Raw genomic sequence first — 22,793 nt, forward strand, 5'->3', positions numbered from 1 at the left:
ATAACCAACGCAAAAGTCTAAAATGACACAGATGCCCTCCAGCATGGTATTAATGGGGTAAGATGCTCTGTACACCTGTCTAGTGTCTAGTATGAGATAGTCCGGTATACTGTAGGCCCCTCTTCGTTATTCCTAAAACCTACATCATTACCTGGGGGGTGATTGGGCCTTTGTGGGCCAGGCCCTGCCTGAGGATCACAGGCAAGCAAAATCAGTGATCCTATACTGTAAATCGCTCCTGAAAAGGACTTTTATGTTAAGGCCATCATTGTATTTGTGGCCTCTCTTTCATTCTTGTGTATATAATTTAATGCTAGTTTTTAAATAGTTGTATTTAACTGTTATTTATTATATAGCCCACCTTTTAATTTTGACTGGTGTAATTTTGGTCTTGTTTTATAAAGCACTTCTTTAGCAGGTGCAGTGCACATATATCAGCATATATACTTACGTATAAGATACTCCAGACACGCAACACTGACTGCAATGCGGACAATTGTACACTTTAATCACAGTGCAGTGACTCTTTTGCAGTGCAGTGTTGCGTGGAGTCTCCGATAGATCTTCACTACCGCACATACACCCAGCTGGCCTCGGATCAGTGTTGCGTGGAGTCTCCGATAGATCTTCACTACCGCACATACACCCAGCTGGCCTCGGATCTGCACATTCCGTCAGAGTTCTCCTCAAGCACCTTTCCTCACTGTCTCCCACTCTGTCTGGCTAAATGATGAAGAATGATTAGGGTCTGGCTAGGGTGTCCCCAGCTACATGATTGATTTAGGAACCAAATGGACCCTAACTCAATCATAACTCACAGAGTTATGGCACATCGTGTCATATGATCTGCAATTTGCTGCGTATGCAAATTGAAACAGGGTCGAGAGTTTAAAAGGGACGTGAGTGTAAATTAATGTAAGAGAGTGTAAAAAATTACCTAAATGGACAGCTCCATATGTACACTGATAATTTTACAATGTAGATTGGAGTCGAGGAGATGAAATATAGTATCAAATGGGGGTCCATGGCCTAACACATGATAACAAATTAACAAGGTTGCGCATCATAGTAATAAAGAGCCTGCCCATCCTGCCACATCTTTGCAACATTCTGTGTGTGTGTGTGTGTGTGTGTGTGTGTGTGTGCGCGCGCGCACTGCGCATGACTGTAACTGTGTGACTGTGTGTGATTGTGTGTGTGTGTGTGTGTGTGTGTGTAGGAACTGGCACTGGGACGAGCCATCGTGTGGGTACGAGGTGTGTGTGGTGATGTATCACCAGCCGTCTGCTCCCCCTGGCCTAGGAGGACTCTACATGTTCCAATGGAATGATGACAACTGTGAGACCAAGAACAACTTCATCTGCAAATACACTTCAGGTATGGCATAGCCTACTCGTGCACATGAATATGCGCACACACAAACTAACCGTCATCGTTAACACACATGGAGGAGATGATAGGCAAACACGGTAAGCCTGATTTTTACTTAGTTGCACACTGTGGTCGCACACGATATTAGATCTACACTTTCACAACATTTTGCAGAAAGTTGTGAGCCTGTGGATTGCTATTTTTAGTGCACATTATGTACATCCAAGTAGAACTCAGACTTTATACACACACACACACACACACACACAGGGATGGGCGGAGACACACAGGGATGCATGTGTATAAAATATAACTGCATATGAATTTCATTAGAACTTTCTCAAATGATTGTGAACACAGAACATTTGATGTTTGTATATCATTTCATTTGCAGAAAAAACACTAGAGCCTTCGCCTTCCCCTAACTCAACCCAAACTGGTAAGACCAATCTTTTTTTTTGTCAAGGTTGAGGTTTACTAGTACAGAAGGAACTTGCTTCGGTACATAGTACAGTGACATCTGACAACTAACGTAGAACCTCCAACATACTGGGGGTCATACAGTATACAGTACAGAACTAGTAGTTAACTTAGGGCTGTAATTGGGGAATATTTTCTATCGATTACTACTTTTGATTAATTGGATAGTTGAGAAGCGCATAATTTAAATTGGATTTTAAGACTAAAAAATTTGAATAGATTTGATATAATTGACTAAATTGATCACCAGTCTGATTAACGACTCAAGCCCTATTGTGGGATGGAAAAATAGCAAAAGTTGCAGACACAAGCTCACAACGAGTCACGATGCCATGCATTGTGTTTGCGTTATTCTATTTTCTGTATTTTTGATACTCTATTTCAAAAAGAAAATACGATTTATTTTTTAGAATACAAAAATAGTATTTTATTAAAATCAATTAAATTACTCTCCAATTGAATTCCATTGACATTTAGAGATGTAATACTTTACTTACAGTCTCATTAATTAACAGACTAAATTAACTATCGGCAATAATGTAATTCTGTATCAGAATGAACAGTTTAACAAGTCATTTTATGGTTACCAATCATACAACAGGAACTTTCTCCACCAACCTACAAGACACTACATATAGAGGGTATGCGCGTGACATCATCACCAAACCCGGAAGTTATGCAGGAACGCCTACCGAGTGGCAAAAATCTACTTTCTGGCCTTGACAGCCCATACATGCAAACAGAAAAGTCCTATCTGATTGCATTAAACAACGTTAAACAATGTTAAACTCACTTTGCATGTTGCTTTGCCACTCGATGTGTCATTCACTTTAAGCATGCGCATACATTCTAAGATTCTACTAAGATGGCTAAGATTCTACAGTATGCATATATTAACTACGACGTATTCATATACCACCGAATAACTGATAAAGCCAGTTGTTGATGAACCAGCCATCATCATTGTGCATTATTTGACTTATTTAACCACATGAACCATATTCTGGGCATGTTATAATATGTAAACAAACATTCTATGGAAAATAGGCAAACATTCTGCAAAAATAGCAGATCTACAACTTACTGTACAAGCTCACTGTGAGCTTATAGATTGGCGTGGAGGAGAAAAAGGATGGGGCCATGTACAGATCCTGGGGGACCCCGGTCAATATGGGTTCAAGTGGTTAACTTAAGCTTGCCCTAAACTGAAACAATAGCCAAAATAATGTATAAATACAGTAAATATGATTAGTATTGATTATTTGAGTCTTACCGTAACTAATGCTGTTGATTACAGATGCCCTACCTACATCTATCCTTCCCTGGAATCCAGCTGACCACGAGAAGAACAGGACTACAGGTCTATAACATTAATTTTAGACCTCAACATGAAGATGTGACAGGTCACAAAATCACAACCTAATTTAATATTTTGGTCAGCTGTTGCTTTTTTTTCAGTGTCATATATTGGCAGGAAATACATTGGTCAACATCAAGTTTTCTGTTGCAATGGCCAACAAGAGTCAACGTGGCCCAACGCTACAACTTAGGGCCCTTTCACACTTGAGAAGAAATACAGGAATGTTTTTTAATTTGATTGTCTGTTTGATGTCTTTGGCAAGCGTACTTAACTTGACTAAAACAAAGCCTTATGTACAACAGTACAGCATGGGTATGGATATTTAAATTGCAATAAACAGTAATTATTTATAACAGTGATCAGCCTGGCAGGTAAGATATATTGATCCTTGAGGGATTGTAAGCAATATGGTCACTAAATCCAGATCTTTATTTTCTATTTCAGCCCTGAATTTGATTTACATCATCCTTCCAACCATACCTCTGCTCCTGCTGTTTCTGACTGTGACAGGAGTCTGCTGCTACAAACTGCTGGTCAGACGGTGAGAAGCAGCAGCAAATCTGGCATGGTTTTAAGGAGAGGGAGGGCCATATTTCAAAAGGGCCAAGAAATCCAGATTATTTTAAATATTTAAAAAATACAAAAATACAAAATAAATGCAATTACTATGGATGGTGTTGTTCAACAGTAGATTTACCACTCACCGTTTACGATTATGCGAGTTTCATAGAATAATAAATTGTACTTATCATGCAGAACTTTAAGTGCACAACTACATCGTAAACGTTTGGGACACAATATATTAGGGAAACCCCTGGCACAAACAGTGCAGATTAAGCATACCATATACTGTACTAAAAGAGAAATGTGCTGTCTGAATACTGATGAACAGCAGTTATATCCCCTCCACGCTGACTAATCTAAACTGTAGCCAAGTAGCTAATTCATACACTAATAAAGGCCACTTGGCTGGCTGAAGTTACATCAATCAACACAGTTTTTCAGCTGTGGACAAAGTGAAAACTGCTCTTATATGCAGCATAATAATTTTGTGACAATGCAATTAGGCATGTCAGTTGACACGCCAAAGTACTTTGGGAAGATTAAGATTAGTAATGAAGACTGCAACGGTAATTGAGGGCATTAAAGTCACTATTCTTATTCCAATCGATTGCATTCTTTGTTGAGGAATGAGGCTTTCGCATTTCTACTAAATGTAAATTTTTCTTTTTTCACTGGTGTCAGAAGGAAGAAGCAACAGAAATCAGAAGTGTGTCCGACCGAGCTAAGACTCTGTCCCAGCCCAACTTCGAACGACGTCTACAATGTAATTCGCTTACAGAAGGAAGACGACCTGATGGCAACGCGTCCGCACACCAAAAATACCTCCTTCCTATCTCAGGTTTCCTCCCCCGAGATCTCCTCGCCCACCACCGGTGACTACGACAACCTGGGGGGTCGGGACACCGAGAGTGGCTTTGTGACTCTCGCTAGCACAGAGAGCTGCTTCCTTAACTTTGACCTCAATGACCTCAGCCTGGGGCGCCGGGGCATCCGGGAATTCTGCGACACAAGCTCGACTCACACAGGAAAGAAGGATGTGTACGACACAAGCCTCACTCGCACAGGAAAGGACGCATACGACACAAGCCTCACTCGCACAGGAAAGAAGGACGCGTATGACACAAGCCTGACTCGCACAGGAAAGAAGGACGCGTATGACACAAGCCTCACTCGCACAGGAAAGAAGGACGCATACGACACAAGCCTCACTCGCACAGGAAAGAAGGACGCATACGACACAAGCCTCACTCGCACAGGAAAGGATGCATACGACACAAGCCTCACTCGCACAGGAAAGGATACGTACGACACAAGCCTCACTCGCACAGAAAAGGACGCGTACGACACAAGCCTCACTCGCACAGAAAAGGACTTGTACGACACAAGCCTGGCTCGTGCAGGAAAGAGGGATTCGTACGATACAAGCCTGACCCACGCGGGAAAGGGAGACTCATACAAAACCAACCTGACTCGCGCAGGAAGCCTGACGCGTACAGCAAAGAGGGACTCATACGACATAAGCCTGACTCGCACAGGAAAGAGGGACTCGTATGACTCTAGCATGACTTGCTCAGGCAAGAGAGACTCATACGATAGAAGCCTGACTCGCTCAGCAAAGAGGGACTCTTATGACCCCAGCCTGAGTCGCATGGGGAAGAGGGACATGTATGACACTAACCTAAGCCGTTCCGGGAACAGAGAAATGTATGACAGGAGCCTAGGCCGTCGTACAGCAAAGAGTGAGCACTTTGGGTCTGGCAGCTATGGCGAGCAGGCGATGTATGAGGGCAGTCTGGGAGGGAGGGGCGAGTTCTACGATCTTGGTCTTGCGCCTGGTGGGCATACAGTGAAGGCTGACATCTATCAGACGTATCTGAGCAACGGAAAGGAAGATACATACCAAACCAGCCTTGGGTATTATGGAAACCGCAAATCCTACAATCCAAACATGGATTGTTACAGAAATGAGCTGGTCCTTGGCAGTGGCAGGCGATACTTCAATGAAGCAGAATGGGTCAACAACAACTACTAATGCACCATACTGCCTCTGTGTGTCCACTGCTATGTGTGTACAGTATGCATGTGTGGGATTGTGGGGGGGGTGTGGTGGGGTGCAGAAGAGCTCTTCGGAGATTGTGCAAATCTTCACCGAGTGAGGACTGAGGAGAGGAGGTGCCTTGAGATACCAGTAAGATAAAGCCATTCGTTCTGGGAACAGAGTGGCATTCCGACGCACCGCTATTCCGCGTGCATTTAGGGTTAGTATTGAGTGCGTCAGAATGTCTGTGCGTCACAACAGCGGGCATCAAAATGCCCGGTGTGTAACCATTTGTTCCTAATGGGACAGTGACAGTTTTTTGATTTTTAAGCGAACAAATCCGAATGTGACTTTTGTAGAACGCCACCTCACTCTTTCTCCCTCCTCGCAATCTAAACAAAATTTAAAGGAGATTTAACTAACTTTTCCCTTTCCTGACCTAAACTGCACGGAGTATAGGAGTGTTTGTCCTGTTTGGCCGCCTATTTGCATGGCCTTGTTATGCTGCTCTTGCCTTGTGGGATCACTGTGGTGTCATGAACCCATAAAGCCCGAGTTATATTTTGTTGTGCGCAGGTGATAGATCTGCTATTTTCTATGTGCGACACTGGTGCACAACTAAGTATAAAAATCTGGCTTAAGCCTAATTTATAGTTTGTCGCACGACAGCTTTCCTGAAGTCGACCACCTTGTAACTGCTCACCAGAGGGTCCACTAACATGATCATGTGATGTCTGCACTTGTTGAATCGGTTATTTTTGGCGAGCAACAACACCATTGTGTGACAAAATATAAATTCTGCTTTCCCTTTCTGTGCCTGAAGATGCTGTTTTTTCTAATAGACCACATGGTCATGGAGAGACTACCTCTATGAAGTTATGGCACATCAAACTGACATCACTTGAAAAGGGAAGGAAAAACAAACCAATATAGCCTAAAGGTGATTTTCAAGTAATGCAACCGTTTATATAATTTATAGCTTTGTTCACGCCATCACCACCTATACCAACGGCCCTGTGTTTGGTGTCACAAACACTGCACCAACCAATAGAGGGTTTGCAAGTGGAAATGGGTTCATTGACTGAAATCTGTTTGAGAGCCTGCAGCCTGAACAAAGCACTGGCATGATAAGAGAATGAGAAAGTACTGCATTGTATGTTATTATGTCAAATGCATCATGCCTTGTTCCAATGAGAACTCACCTAATTACAAGTGAGTGATTTGTATGTTTGATACAGTATCTAAGAACTCCGAAATAAAATGTCTGAAACACACTACTTGTCAGTTGTGTGGTACTGATATTTGTCCAACAGAACAGCCAAAGCAGAGCACCCCCCCACCATAACACTGTATAATATTGGTAACTTCTTTTTTTCCATTGAACATAACTCAACATGCATTTGCTGTCGAGTCCAAAACGATTACATTTGAGGAGATGGAAAAAAGGATGTGTTCCAGTGGATCCCAATGTAGTTGGATTTGGTCACAAGATTATGTTAATACTTTCAATTAGTTAACTATTATGAAACTCACAGGCTTATTTTTCAAAAACAGAAGATCAAGCTCACAACGCCATGCGAAGCCATGTGAACTTGCAACCTGACTATTTTCACTAGTTTTGCACAACATGCTTTGGCATTAATGTACTCACAAACCTAAAAAGTTGAAATATGGATCATATACTGTACATGATCTATATGTTTTAAGTGGCTGTTTTTGATTAGTGCATGTGACCTACTATTATGTAGCCTGGTTCCAATCTGGTGTGATCTAATTTTACCAATGTAATCTATTTCCTCCATAGTAAAAGACAAGGTGTGTACTTACTTATGTTTTTTTTATTAACATTTCAAATTAAATTAATCATGCACCCTCACTTTGACAAAGACATTCATCCTCGACCATTTATGTTTCAAATAGACCACATAGTCACACACCAAATTCATGTAGGGGTGAATCTGCACTGTGAGATAATTCTTTTAACAGAGTAAACTTGAAATTGTTCACGACACATTTCCAGGTTCAGCATGAAAAGAAAAGCACTCAATACTATTATGTTTACCGTAAGTGCAACATCTTAACTGAGACTAAATCTGGTCTGATGTGCATCACCCTCACATTCATTTCCTGCTGACACATACACAACACACACACACACACACACACACACACACACACACACACACACACACACACACACACACACACACACACACACACACACACACACACACACACACACACACACACACACACACACACACACACACACACACACACACACACACACATCCTGCTTATACATACGAAGCATACACACATGCACGCAGGGCGCACGCACGCACACACACCACAGATGTCCTTAAAGGGTCAGATATCTTTGACGCAATTGAGAGATATAAACTTCAATATTTTTTACATAGACACACATACAGTATCCCACCTACACTCACACACCCGTATACACAAACACACACACGCTCACCCACAACGTTTGAAGGATGGACAAATGACAGGTGATGTTTGAAAGAGAGTTGAGGGACAATCTGCGTGTTCTCAAAGAGTTTCAGAACCAACACTGTTCCAAAGTTCTGATGGGCGAGGCGGCGAGGTCAGCCATGGGAACGCTTGCGCGGCTGCTTCGACCGCCGTGGTTTCAGGATAACATAGCGACTGTAGCTGGTGTGTTGGTCTGACAGGAATGGGATGTAGAACGCCCGAAAGAGAGGAGATGACCTGAGAGAGAAATAGTGCTTATTACGACGTGGGCTCCATCAGAGGCTAGCCATCTACTTAGAAGAGTCTATCCGTCTGTTGTGTCCAGAGCCCAATTCGCAAATTGCTGGACCCATCAGCGCCAACATATTTGACTTATGTAGTAAAAGTCCAGAAATCAAAATGTACAAAAGTATTGGTATAAAAATGTACTTCACGTACCAAAAGTAGAAAGTACTCATTATGCAGAATGTCCCATTTCACAAGTTGGGCCGAAATGCATATAGGGCGTGTTTTGTAATAATAAACAAAATCTACAAAGTAACTAGTAACTAAAGTTTTCAAATATAGTGGAGTCAAAGTACGATATTTGTCTCTGAGATGTAGTGGAGTAGAAGTAAAAGTATTGAAAATAGGAAATACAAGCAGAGGAGACTCTTTGACCCCTTTTACACGAGAACGGTTTCCATAGAAAACGGCAAAATAAAGTATCATTTGCAGGAGTCCGTTTAGATGGCAACAGCGTTTTCGGTGGTTGAAAATGCAACAAAGTGAAAACATCTTCCAGAGTGGAAGTCTTTGAAAACGCTCCGCCTCGCGTCTCCATGTAAATGATGAATTTACGATGAATCCGCATAACGTGTGACATCATGGCTCACGTGGCCTCACAACGCTTATGTTTATTACATTGATGCAGAGCCGTAGGCGGTACTTGGTGTTCCTAGAATGAGGAAGCGATCCCTCGCTCCGCTCATCCTACGAATACAAATGTAGTGACTAGCGAGCCGCTGCATTGGTGCCTTGTGATAGGAAGTAGAACGGAAGTGGTTCTAGTATGCATGCGTGCCTGGTCTATCTGGCAGTGTGCCACCGCCACCTGGCATGCACACTACAGAGTTTTCAGCATAGAGTATAAAGAAGGATAGAGACCGAACTGGAGCGTTAACTGCTGGTCATCAAACTATTAGCTTAGGATTGTGACAAAAACAAAACAATATCCATGAATTCAAGTCTCTGTCATTTTGGGGGTGAACTATCCCTTGAGGTACAGGTACAGTACTTATGAGTTACTTTACACCACTGCTTGTGCACACTACCAGTAGGCCAAGGAATTAACACCACATATGATATTTCACATTTTAGGAAGTATTTAACTTTATTTTAACAATGGAAGATGAAACGGCTCGAATCGGGGCTGAAACCTTGTCCATATCTAATATATGTCGTACTGTAAGTTGGGCTACATGAAGTCTGAGATCCACATTAGAGCCATGATGTCATTAGACCATGTCTTGTTTTTATTTTTCTATACTCCATTTTCATTGGGTTTTAATGCACGTGGCACCGAAGCTCTCCAGAATATTATCTACATGATGTCCACCTTACAGAGAAGGGTTTCTAGATGCAAAGTCTTTGATTACCTTAGTTCTCTGCTTTCCCGGGCTTTGTCAGAGCATTTCTTTTTTTTACTAGATCTGTATGGGTTGACCTAAATCTTAACATTAACATTTTGAGAATTCTTAAAACGGAATTGTTCAAGCCTTTGCACACCAAGCACACATTTAAAGTATACCACAAATTTGAGTTCACAAATTTTACAGCAGGAACTGACTCAGCACTGACAAATAGTGGAATATAGGCAATGCAAATGATTCACCAAGCTTAAAGTTCTCAGCAGCACATTCATTTTCATGCAGTGGCCAAGTAAACTATAATTGATCCATGTCACCATCATCATTTTTTTTACTTTTTACTTTTCTAGTTTGCCTGACATAGGCGTTTTCCACCAAGAAAACATTACAATGTTGTTTGTTTTTTAGGGAGAATAGATAGGACAATGTACTACTATATTGAGTAATGTCAGTTAGGGTTAAGCCACTTGTGACACCTCAAATATAGCACCACACAGATCAATCTACAGTATTTCAGGAGACCGTAGGATTGCCTTAGTATGTGTCATGAAAAAATAAAGGAGGAATTTGTGTGTTCAAGGACTCAGTATTTATTTAGTAATCAATATGCAAACTGACTAAAGGGCACTTTGAGTCCACTAGAGGAGAACATGTAGGCCAGTGTAGTCTTGTGCCAAGTGTGGCACAAGACTACATACTCTCTCAGCAACAAATATGTCTTCTTGGTCATCGTATTATTTTCAATTAATGGAACTGCATATGTGTTTGAGAAAGCACAGTACCTGGATGCTTGAAGAAAAGGCTTGTAGGCAATAACACTCCACTCCTCTTTATTAGCAGAGTAGCGTGGCTCATGTGCCGTCTCGCTCTCTGTGTCCAGGTCTACCAGGTAATGGCACTGCCGAATATCCATCTGCAAAACAATTACATTATGGCATCAGTAAAAATAAATACAAATAATCTACAGCAGGGATAGGCATTTAGCTAAATGTAAAACTCAAGATAATGGTATGGTTATATTATATTGTTATAACCCATTAAGACCTGAGGCTGATTCTACAAATGCCTTCTAAATCAGTAGTAGTTGTACAAGCTTGCATATCTACTATTTTTGAATACATGGTTTTAATGGGTTAATGTTAATTTATTATATATTCATGTTCATCAATTAAATAAAAACTACTTATTGAATGTTATTAAACAATGTACTATAAAAGCAATAGTCGAATGAATGACTAACTAGTAACTAGTAACTAGTACTAGTAGCAAACAAAACAATTACCATAACATAAACATTAACATAACATTTAGTAATGGTTAATTCACCATAAGCCTTATCAATATGACTTGTTACGTTGCCTGATTGACTCACATATCTGCTTGGCTCTTCCAGGTTCTGGTCATTCATATTGGCTGGAATGATCTGAGTAGCCAATGGAATGGAAGCATAGGGCTGAGGCAGCTGTCCTTTGAACTCTGATTGGATGAATTGCAATTGCCAGCTGGAGATATGAACAAAGCATTATTATATGCATAAAAAAATATACTGTATATAAAACATCTAATGGTTTTATCGAGACCTTTCATAGTTTTATATTTTATTTAACACAATGTTTGCTTCCCCTATAAGCCAGAATGTGGTGCCAGTGCCAAATAAATCCACGCTATAAGCTCACAAGACGGGTCACTTCCGCCCACCCCGTTAGGGATAGCCGTCCGTATTTGAGCCACATCTTCATTTTAGGCTATGCATTGTCGCGGGATTGATTCACTTTCTGAGCGTGATCAAAGTTTAGACTTTTATAAGGTCTCAAATATCACAGTTTGTCTCATTTTGAGGAGAATCACTATTAAGTGTGCACACAGCCACGTATATATATATTTTTTTAAATTGCTTGATTAAAACCCGCACAGGCGGGTCGTGGAGAGAAGAATGAGGTCCCACGTTCTTGGCATACATTTGGTTAATAATTTTGTTCCAAGTTTGTTTTTTTACATGAAATTTCAAATAAATAAAAATAAAAATTAACTGCTGGATGGAAACAGTGGTGGTGACATTATAGTTGAATACTGACTTGTTAGGTAGGAGAAAGCTGCTTGGGAAGCGGTACCACTCCTTGCCCACACACACGCTAACATTCCTGCCTTCAGGAACAGAGTGGAGAGTAGGGTCCTTGGCGATGCGGTGAAACTCTGGGTATAAGTCCAGAGGGGCGTGATAGCCTGCCGACAGAGATACGGTAAGTGACATTACTTTTAGACTAACCCATAACCCATGCAATAAATGGTGCATTTATACAGCAGCTTTATCCCATTGCTATGAATTCATGCCTATTTTATGGCTGTGCTTGAATGTTGTCTGGATCAGAATCCCAGCTAAAAGGCTAAAATAATAAGTGATAAATTATGGGCATCATGCTTCCCATGCTGGTAAACTGAACAGTGTTTGCATGTGCACACATGTGAGCATGTAGAGTTGGTGCCTCTATTGAATACAGCAACACACAATCATGAGACTTAATTTTAAGTCTTCATGAGTGCTATGATGCCTTTTGTCTACAGCCTGTCATGGCCAGAATAATATCACTGTGTAGATATTAGTCTGGAACTTTGGTGTGTGAAATATTTATTTCCAAGGGGCGGTTACAAACATATTCAAACATCACAGGAAAAAAAGTCTCACTTTGAATAGTGGGCTCTGATTGGTCACCCACAACTCTGGGGTAAGCGAAATGAAATTCAAACCGAGGACTGCCAGACCAATATTGCCAGGGATTCGTCTGGTTTCCAGGCTATGTTGTCTAATGTTCAATTATTGTGCAGTGTCGATTTGCACAATATACTTCTTTAGTAGTACTAGTCATATTGTTTAACATTGCGTTGCCACTCACTCACTGACTGCATCACGGGCCAAAGTTAATTCCTTATAAAATTCCCATGCTTTGAACTACATTATCTCTGTTAGTTTCTAGAATGCGTTAAGCTACCAATTACCTGTGTGTGTGTGTGTGTGTGTGTGTGTGTGTGTGTGTGTGTGTGTGTGTGTGTGTGTGTGTGTGTGTACCTCTGAAAAGGGCCATGGAGCGAGACAGTGACAGCAGTGTGAAGACCAGTAGGGAACCCAAAGCCAACCAGTTGGAGGAGACAGTGTAGTGCTCCAGACGATAGCGCTGGAACAGGAAGTGGTAGCATTTCTGCAGACACAGAGGCAAGAAGCAGTCATATAAACTCTGAAAAGTGTGGGTGCTGCACATACATGTAACTGTAAATGGTGTAGGGTTACAGCAGATGGCGCTATTGTTTCTTAGATACTTGGTGCGCTTAACTGGGTATCACACTTGAATAAATGGGGGATGATATCTAAAAGTGCATTTTCAAATAGAAAGACTTGGTCTTAAGTGAAGATTCTTTGTCTTTGTCTGTGATGCTGTCAGGATATCTTACAGTGCAGCTTTGGGGTCGTGATCTAGTGGTTTACAAATGGTGTGAGGTCTCACCACGTACCTGCAGGGAGGAGAGCGCAACTGCTCCATTGAGGCAAATGAGGGGGTAGATGGGAAACAGAAACCTCTCTTCTTTGTGTGACCTGGTAAAGAACACCAACATCCACAGGTACATGGGAGACAGAGTCATCCAGTATGGACGTCCAAGGTTCTGCACTGAAAAGACAATCAAAACCACAGTAAACCACGTAGAATTTAGGCATTTAGCAGACGCTCTTAATCCAGAGCGATTTACAGTAAGCAAGGAAAACACATGGTAAGACATCAATTGCATATGAATAGTAATACTACGATTACAATAGTATATACACACTATAGAATGGCAGGTCTACAAATGTCAATGACCTGACATCTGTCTACATAACATGCTATCTCAAATTTAGCCTTTGGATAAGTCTGCAAGGTTGTCAAAGCAGTGCTACGGCAGGAGCTACAGGCATAGCGGAGTCTGAAGAGCCTGTGAAACGGCGGAAGATTGGGAGTGAGTCTGCAATTCTAACAGCAATGGGGAGTTCATTCCAGTTTGGGAGCCAGAAGGGAGAAGTCTGGGATGTTTGGAGCGCTGTCCTGGATGCTTTAGCGAAGGTTCTGCCAGTTTCCCTGTGTTAGCTGATCTGAGTGAGCGGGAGGGGTTGTAGGGTTGGATACAATGGATAGGCTTTGAATATATGGAGGTGTCATACCTTTGGTTTCTTTGTAGGCCAACATCAGTGTTTTGTACTCTATGTGGGCACTAACTGGGAGTCAATGGAGGGAGCGGAGAAGGGGGGGAGACATGTGAAAATGTTGGCTGGTGGAAGACCAATCGTGCTGCAGAATTCTGGATCATATGGAGGGGCTTAAGTGTTCATGCTGGAAGGACCCAACGGGACGAGCTTCAAGCACACTCTTGAGCAACGATAATATTAAAAAGCCTTTCATATCTAGACAGGGCTATCATTTATTAAAACAATAAAGGGCCACTCTACACCGACCGGTTTCGACACACCGCTGTGTCTTCTTCAGGGCGTGGCTAGAGGACTGTCACTGCAAGGTAATGTCCTCTTATACTCCCTGTGACCGAGGGGACCAATCAAATGAGTACATCATAAATTGAGGATCAGTGCAAAAAAACATCAGACAATACAATATATGGCCACACTTTGTGACATTGAGGGCCCTCCTATATACAGGTTTAATGTTTGTTTTTAGGTCAATGTATGTTTAAAAACACCATTGACAATGAAGAGAAATTAATGTTTGTTTAGTCACTAACACAAACATTAAATCCCATTAACAATAAAGCTAATCATGGCAACATGAGTTAGAATTTAATATATTAGCGCCCCTCACTTCACACGGGTGTGATTTTTACATACATAGCCTACAAATTATATTTAAGACATACAAAAATAAAAAAGATGATCAAGGTCACAATATGTAGAATCCCATTCGAATTGTTATAGAGTGTAAACCTACAGGATCGAGTGACCTCTGTGATGTGTGCCTTGAATTAGAGTCGACTGTCCAGGACAACAACAAGGTTCTTGGCCATTGGAACCGAAGTCACCAGATGTTGTCTTAACTTGTCTATGGAAATAGTTAGATCCTGTGTGGGGCAGGACTTAACTGGCAAGAAAAGCAGCTCGGTCTTGTCGGGGTTCAGCTTGAGGTGGTGGGATGAGATACCACCTCAAGCTGACATGATTGTAAAAACAAGACAAGAGTGAGTCTAATTATGACATCATGGCTACCCTGTCTAATCTTATGAATAGTTTGTGAACAAAGCACAAATCAGTGGTCTATATACCTCATTTGGCCAAATTGAAATGGCAATCTTAAAATTATAAATAAAAATGTTCACCTATAAGATCAAAGGTGCTTCAAAACAAAGTGGACGGAAATGACCCCTTTCAATGACAAATTATTTAAGTAAGTAGATTCCTTTTGGGCCCACACACACGTGAAGTGGAGTACTCACCATTGAACTTATGCAGCAATGTCTCCATTAGAGCGGTGAGTGGTAGAGAGAACAGTGCCAGGGCAAACACCAGGTTAAAGTTCAGGAAACCATTTTTAAAGTAGAAATGCCAAGGCTCTGTACCTGCATCAAAAACAACAGCCCCTGCTTTAAAAATCTCTTATAGAGTGAAAATATGAATACTGAATACTGTATGTCTATTGTGAGAATATGAAGGAAAATATGCATCTTTCATAAATATACTGTATATCTCTGCTGTCGGGAAGAAACCACCTAACTCCAAAACAATTCAGAAAATGAAAAATATAAATGTTTCAGGAAATAAAGAAAACCTTATATATCATCATCCTATAATCATACAATAATTCACTCAATGTCTGAATGTCTGTCTGAAACACTGTCGTAGCTCCTCACTGGCTGCACCAATCGCTCTGACTTTTCACACATGCATTGACCATAATATTACGGAGGTCTTAACAAAGAAATTATTGATTAATAATTAATGTATTAGTGCATTCAAATTTCCCATCGACTTACAGTACATGGGACAATGCGAAAACTCACATCAAGTATTTTTCTCTCAGAAACCGTCAGAGCTACAGTTACAACACTTGGAGGGGAGGTTCAGAATAATTATTAAAATGTATGTAATATATAATTACATCAGTCGGCCTCATGGTGGCGCTATAACAGCCCACTTTACTTTTCGCCTTATAACTCTTGAACCGTTGTAAAATCAAAATTTCACTTTCCCTGGATTCCTTTGATCATGACACATCTCCCCATATAGGCCACGCTCATTTGCGCCAGGAAAGATTTTCCGTCATTTTGACTTTTCTGCAAAACACACTTTTTGCTCTTCCACCTACAGCTTTTGTGCAAATCTCACAAAAAACGGTACACATGATCTCTGGACATATCCGATTAAAACACCACAGGCAGAATTTTCAGAGTCCGTATCGTTCGGCTGTAAACAGCTTCCAAAGTTAGTGGGAGGGGCCTGTTTTACAAAAGATGACACAAATCACCAACGGAATGTGTAATCCACCCCAAATTTAATTCACATGTTGAGGGTGGTTTCATCAACAGAGAGCCCAAAGCAATTCCATTTTCATCCATATGCAGAATTTTAAAATGTTTATTGCAAAAACATGCTTTTTGGGGGATAAATCAGCTATGTTTGCCATAGTGTAGCCTACGTGCGCTATAGCGAGACAGGACAATTCCCTCCCAATCAGTAATGTGATCTATTACATCGCATTACCCACACTGTACATCATTTGGTGTTCATATATTCAAAACGGGTAAGGTCTAGTTTTTAAAACAAAGCAATACTGCCTCATCAAAGTTGGTGTTGTGACTTTATATATTGTCAATTACTTACTTGCATTAGAGGAGAAGAGGTGGTGGAGTTAGCTGTTTTAGCAGACAGTTTGAAGGTCCACTGGAGTTAAGAGGTTTTGTCCGAAGCCCTTTATACTACTTTTTCACATGTACATGACGTAAAAGGTGTAGTTCAATTCAATAGCACTGAATATGCAAAAAAATCTAAAACCTCAAAAATTGAGTTAGGAGTTAGGTCCCGACAGCAACGAATACTGTATACTATGGAAGATATGAGAGCTAGTGTTTTACAGTATGTCCAGTGTCTTATCAAACCTCTCGCCCACACCAAAATGTATCATGCCAATTTCGGTCAGCACACAATACAAGCAGAGAGGCACTGCTGGTGTCTTTAAAGCCGACACGGCTTTACCATAGAGATCAGGACCGTGCTCAGTGAAGACGTTGTAGAGTAGTATATTTAGTGGAGCGATGACGAGCTTCCCATAAAAGAAAGAGTCCACCACCACTAGGGGTACCTGAGAAAGAAAGGGAAACGCGATTGGTAAAAAAGCAGACGCACACATGTGTACACATTCCCATTAAACGACCGGTGAGTGTCAGGAGCAGTCTCACCAGCAGAAGCAGCAGAGCAACGGCTGACCAGGTGATGAAGCTCTTCCACTGTCTCTTTATCAACAGCAGGTCCAAGGCAATCGGGATCCTACCAACAGCCAGGCCATAGGTAACATTAACAGAACTTCTGAGAAAGTACTTTAGTTTTTATTTCTTCAAACTCTATAGTCTCTATAGAGGGTATGCGCGTGACATCATCATCATACCAGGAAGTTATGCGGGAAAGCCTACTGAGTGGCAAAAAACTACTTTCTGGCCTTGACAGCCCATACATCCAAACAGAAAAGTCCTATTTGATTGCATGAAATTACTTTAAACAACATTAAATTCACTTTGTCACTCACTTTGCCACCCGATTTGCCATTCACTTTATGCATGCGCATACCCTCTATAGTAAAATTGGACGCAGAAGTGAGAGAAAGTAACTACAAATAAAAAAACTATATCAGACTGTTAATGTCTGTGCAGTGATGATACATACAGTACAGGATATGAGTATGTCAAATGTTATTTCAGACTATCAATTGTGTATGTAATATCAAAAACACTTTTCGAAATACCTTTTTAACTCAAATAAAAAGGATTTGTGAGCTTTTCAATCTTACCCAATCAGAGCAGAGAAAGGCCACCCAACAATGGCACCAGCAGCTACGCCCAGGATGGCCAATGGAGGCGAGTCCTGGAACCAGCCTGTCATGGCAACCAAAGTAGTGTACATGCAGAAGGAGGAGGGCAGGAATGCTGCAGACAAAGATGGAGAAAAGGCCACATAAAATGATCAGCAGGTGTCCTCTAAACATGTTATTATGTTGTGTTACACTATATGTTCTCTGGTGTGGACATGGCCCGTTTAGATTTACCCACTATGCTCCTGAATTGTGTAAGCATGACTGTGATTGGCCTCATCGACACAAATTACACTTGATAGGATACGAGGTGGTTCTGCAAGCAATTTGACTTTAAATGTATTAAATTAAACAATATTTAATGAACAATATTGGAGAGGATGTCATGTGTCGTGTCCCATGCTGAATTCAAATCCATGACATTGTATTTCCAACTGTATGTGGTGAGTGCACAAACTGGTTGAAGCTAATCAAGTGGCTGGCTTTAATGATTTTAGTTTTAGTGATGTTTTATTATTATTTTATTCCTATATATTTTTTTAATTAGGAGTTTTAGAAGTTTAAAAATAAAACGAATAAAAATAAAAAGAGAATGGAAATTATTTTATTGGACCAACCTGCCGATGAGCAGAACATTCCGGTGCTCAGGACAAGAAAGGCCAACATCAGGCGGCCAACATGCAAGCCAAACTTTTTACACACTGCCCTGTGACACACACACACACACACACACACACACACACACACACACACACACACACACACACACACACACACACACACACACACACACACACACACACACACACACACACACACACACACACACACACACAAAGTCAAATTTTGTAGAAATTGTGTTTTGTACTAACACAATCCTTAAAAACATTGACAAAACCATTGTCTACATAAAATGTGCTTTATTGCACAGCTTTGCAGAATACTCAAATTCTGATTGGTCAATCATGACAATCTGGGCTCTGTTAATGCTCAATAACAGACCGCTACTGTGCTGCTACTTATTTCTTAGAATAATGTAACAGACCGCTACTGTGCTTCTACTTATTTTTTAGGATAATGTAACAGACTGCTACTGTGCTTCTACTTATTTTTTAGGATAATGTAACAGACCGCTACTGTGCTTCTACTTATTTTTTAGGATAATGTAACAGACCGCTACTGTGCTTCTACTTATTTTTTAGGATAATGTAACAGACCGCTACTGTGCTTCTACTTATTTTTTAGGATAATGTAACAGACTGCTACTGTGCTTCTACTTATTTTTTAGGATAATGTAACAGACCGCTACTGTGCTTCTACTTATTTTTTAGGATAATGTAACAGACCGCTACTGTGCTTCTACTTATTTTTTAGGATAATGTAACAGACTGCTACTGTGCTTCTACTTATTTTTTAGGATAATGTAACAGACCGCTACTGTGCTTCTACTTATTTCTTAGAATAATGTAACCGCCTCCCTTCACTCTACTGTACATTATCCCTTACGAGCAACTTTAAAATATAATTACCGATGTGCCGATGAGACATTTTGGCCGATATCGATATCCAATATAATTAATTGCTGGTATGGCCGATAACCGATATTGAAATGATCTCATTCTGTATTGAAAATTATAATAATTTTGTCCATTCTGAAAAATACATATAACAGGGTGTCTGCACTGCAGGCTTAGGCAAGTCAGATTTAACTTAAATACCTCTATATTTAATATTGTGTTTGCCGATTAATCTCCCATCACTACTGCATATATTTTACATTAAAAAAGAACACATTGCCCTGTTCACAGATTCATTGAAGTCACTCACTTATAGAAATAGAGCTCACAGACACAGCAGAAGAAAGCAAGGGCACATCGTACAAAGTAGAACACCAAAACCTGCAACATAAACAAATTATACAGGAATTAATGTGCATACACATTACGCTAAATGTAATGTATCTGTTTGTTGATTTTTACAGAGAGCAGAGACCTACAGTATGTATGTGTCTGCAATAGATAGATGGAAAGAGATGAAGAAAGAGAGCGCGAGATAGAAAGATAAATAATTGTAGTTACCTTGTTGGTCTGTAGTACATGAGCATGTAGACAAGCAGGGAGGGCGTGTAACCAGAGGTAACCATAGGATCTGATGGCATATAATGGAGAATACTCCCATGTTTGCATCCCTGTGCCATATAACAGGTAGTGCATCTGTCCAATGGGACAAAAAATAAGAAAGAAGAGTATAGAAAAACATACATCAGTACAGTAACCTGCTTGAGGCACACATTTATAATAAAAATAAGATACATGTCAAATGTGTCACATGATATCTGTGTCACCACTTTAACCATTATTTTAAACTTTAACTCTACAACTCTACAAGCTCATATAGCACACAGTGCCATGCTACGAGCTTGTAGATCTGCTATTTTAGAAAAAACGTGTGCCGCAAATCTTTGAATATATATTCTTCCACAGCAAACGTTTTTAACTCATTTGCTTCTGGGTAGTGCCTGGAACAACACATTTTGAGATGGGGGTCGGCGGCCAATTACAGATAATTCTGGGGTTCCTTGACATGAAAAAGTTTGAGCACCAGTGCACTACTGATACATTTTTCAGAAAGACATTTTGTAGAATCTGGTCTCAGGTCTTAATGGGTTAACAGCCTCTCATAGGTTTGGCTAGCAGCTAGCCCTGGTCCAGTGCTTACAGCGAGTCTCTCTCACTGACGCCCTGCCGGACTCCCATCCACTGCTCACTAGCAGCTTTTCCCACTGCGTGCGAGGGTTTACAATTTCCCGAAAATAAACAAAACAACGTAACTACTCACCGAAACAAAGCCTGCTAGACCTTGGTAAAAGTATATTCTCGAAGCTGGGAAGCGTCTCAGGTCCCCAGCTTCTCTAAAATACACTATTTTAGTCAATAAATAAAATGAATCCAACCAGATCGGTGCAGGCAAAACCCGGAAATGCGGTACATTGCTGTATTAAAATGGCACAAAGTGCATTTTAGAGAGAAGCTGGGGACCTGAGACGCTTCCCAGCTTCGAGAATAGACTTTTACCAAGGTCTAGCAGGCTTTGTGTCGGTGAGTAGTTACGTTGTTTTGTTTATTTTCGGGGAATTGTAAACCCTCACACGCAGTGAGAAAAGCTGCTAGTGAGCAGTGGATGGGAGTCCGGCAGGGCGTCAGTGAGAGAGACTCGCTGTAAGCACTGGACCAGGGCTAGCAAGCAGTCAGCAACCACATTTTGAAGTGGAAGGTATCTGAGAAAAGGTGCAGTCAGATGTCTGAGTCAAATGATACATTATTTTCAGCTGCAGCCAACATCAAATTAAATCAAATGTTTGATTCATCATATCTTCACACCTCTTGACAATGCAGAAACTACTTACAGGCTCCCAGTAATTAAAGGTCTCGTCACAGTCGGAGATGTTACTAAGCAGTGCTGCGCAGAAGCGCGCAGAGAGAAGGCATTTGAATGCTGTCGACCCCTCAGGTGCCCATACCTGCCCTCCTCGACTTACTGGCCTGTTTAACACGCACACGCACGCACACACACACACACAGTATAATTTCATTATTTTTTTTCCTTTTTGGTTCAGTATGTTCTGTATGGTTCATACAGAACCATACATTTCCAGAATGTTCTTCTCACTGTAGAATGTTTTGCATAGTGATCATATCCTAAGTAATATTACAAATTTGCAATACCACACCTAAACATTAAATCAATGAGTGATAGTGGCATAGGTGCTAGAACTTCTAGCACCACTGAACTTGAAGCTATGCTGTTTAGTGAGACAATTTGCAAGCTTGCTGTATTAATAACTTTATGTAAAACGTTAAATACTGATATTACACATCAGGGCTGGGCAGGTTTATGACAACTGCAGGTGTCATTTTCCATGCAGTTTCCCCATGCCCCAATAGGCAGGCTTATTAAGTCTGCCTAATGCCTATTTAATTCCATTGCTTTCTCCACTACCTCAAACTGTAACCAAACCGTAAATCAGTAGCCACGAATTAGACAAAGATGTGTACCCTACATAATAATTCTAGGTGGAGCTGATCCCGGCACGTTGCTGACGTGTCAAAGAGAAAAAGAAATCCCAAGCTGCCTTAATCCTGAGGTGTCTTAGCTGTATTAAACGGACCTTAGAGACCAAGATATGAAATTGTACAGTATTCTTACATAGTATTTCTAGTCACAGCAAGTTAGTCACCTAATACCCGCGATTGACCATTTTGGTAAGTGTAAACCTGTGTGTGACAGGTAGTGTAAAATTAAGTTACATCTGATCCGAGGGATAATGAATGAATCAAACCAGGTGATGACACTGATAGACCAAGCATGTGATTCATTCAGTTACAACACACACCCTACTACAAATTACGTTATATTTCAATCCAGTGTGGGTGCATGCATGGTTCAAAGTTATAGGCAGTACTGATCCATCCATCAACATGATTATATTGACATGAAGTGACAACGTAATGGCTATGGCAGCTCGTCCCGTGCAGTTGTCAATGAAGGGATATGCACAGACAGTAGCACGATACCTAAATGTTCCTGGCCAATCCTGGGTGATACTCACTCTTGCCGAGCCTCTGCGCCTTTCATGTCATCACTGCCCTTGTCCTCCTTCGCGGTTCTAGCTTCGGTAGGGACATTATTCGCGTTGATTGCATCCTGTCTGCTTCCTCGCCTAGTTCGCTGCCGAAGCCCCTTCGCCGCCATGTTTACTAGCAGCCCAGGGCTTCGTGTGTTTCCGCCACTGGCCGTCACAATCT

The 22,793-nt window shown here is 41.0% G+C and overlaps 2 protein-coding genes across 3 annotated transcripts in view; one reads left to right on the forward strand and one right to left on the reverse strand.

Moving 5' to 3' along the window:
* Window positions 1-5,807, forward strand: part of layna (layilin a) — a gene marked incomplete at both ends in the record, with an annotated part of 7,912 nt that extends 2,105 nt beyond the window's left edge. The window contains 4 exons of the mRNA XM_079507976.1: window positions 1,220-1,377; window positions 1,766-1,810; window positions 3,656-3,752; window positions 4,457-5,807. Of these exons, the coding sequence (XP_079364102.1) occupies window positions 1,220-1,377; window positions 1,766-1,810; window positions 3,656-3,752; window positions 4,457-5,807 (1,651 nt within the window). The remainder of the gene's footprint in view (window positions 1-1,219; window positions 1,378-1,765; window positions 1,811-3,655; window positions 3,753-4,456) is intronic.
* Window positions 5,808-7,633: 1,826 nt separating this feature from the next.
* On the reverse strand, window positions 7,634-22,793 carry alg9 (ALG9 alpha-1,2-mannosyltransferase). Of its 2 annotated transcripts, XM_079507484.1 has the most exons (16): window positions 22,598-22,793; window positions 21,395-21,530; window positions 20,067-20,201; window positions 19,816-19,886; window positions 18,606-18,694; window positions 17,968-18,103; window positions 17,363-17,450; window positions 17,160-17,265; window positions 15,404-15,526; window positions 14,127-14,180; window positions 13,445-13,599; window positions 13,005-13,134; window positions 12,016-12,163; window positions 11,313-11,442; window positions 10,723-10,853; window positions 7,634-8,549 (listed from the first exon to the last, which is right to left on the reverse strand). In XM_079507484.1, exons 1-16 carry the CDS (start codon window positions 22,738-22,740, stop codon window positions 8,426-8,428), a joined length of 1,899 nt encoding a protein of 632 aa, XP_079363610.1. In that variant the 5' UTR covers window positions 22,741-22,793; the 3' UTR covers window positions 7,634-8,425. The 2 variants fall into 2 exon arrangements, with proteins under 2 accessions (XP_079363610.1, XP_079363611.1); XM_079507485.1 differs by lacking the exon at window positions 14,127-14,180.

This window comes from Electrona antarctica (assembly GCF_951216825.1).
Source record: "Electrona antarctica genome assembly, chromosome: 8".
Lineage (NCBI taxonomy): Eukaryota > Metazoa > Chordata > Actinopteri > Myctophiformes > Myctophidae > Electrona > Electrona antarctica.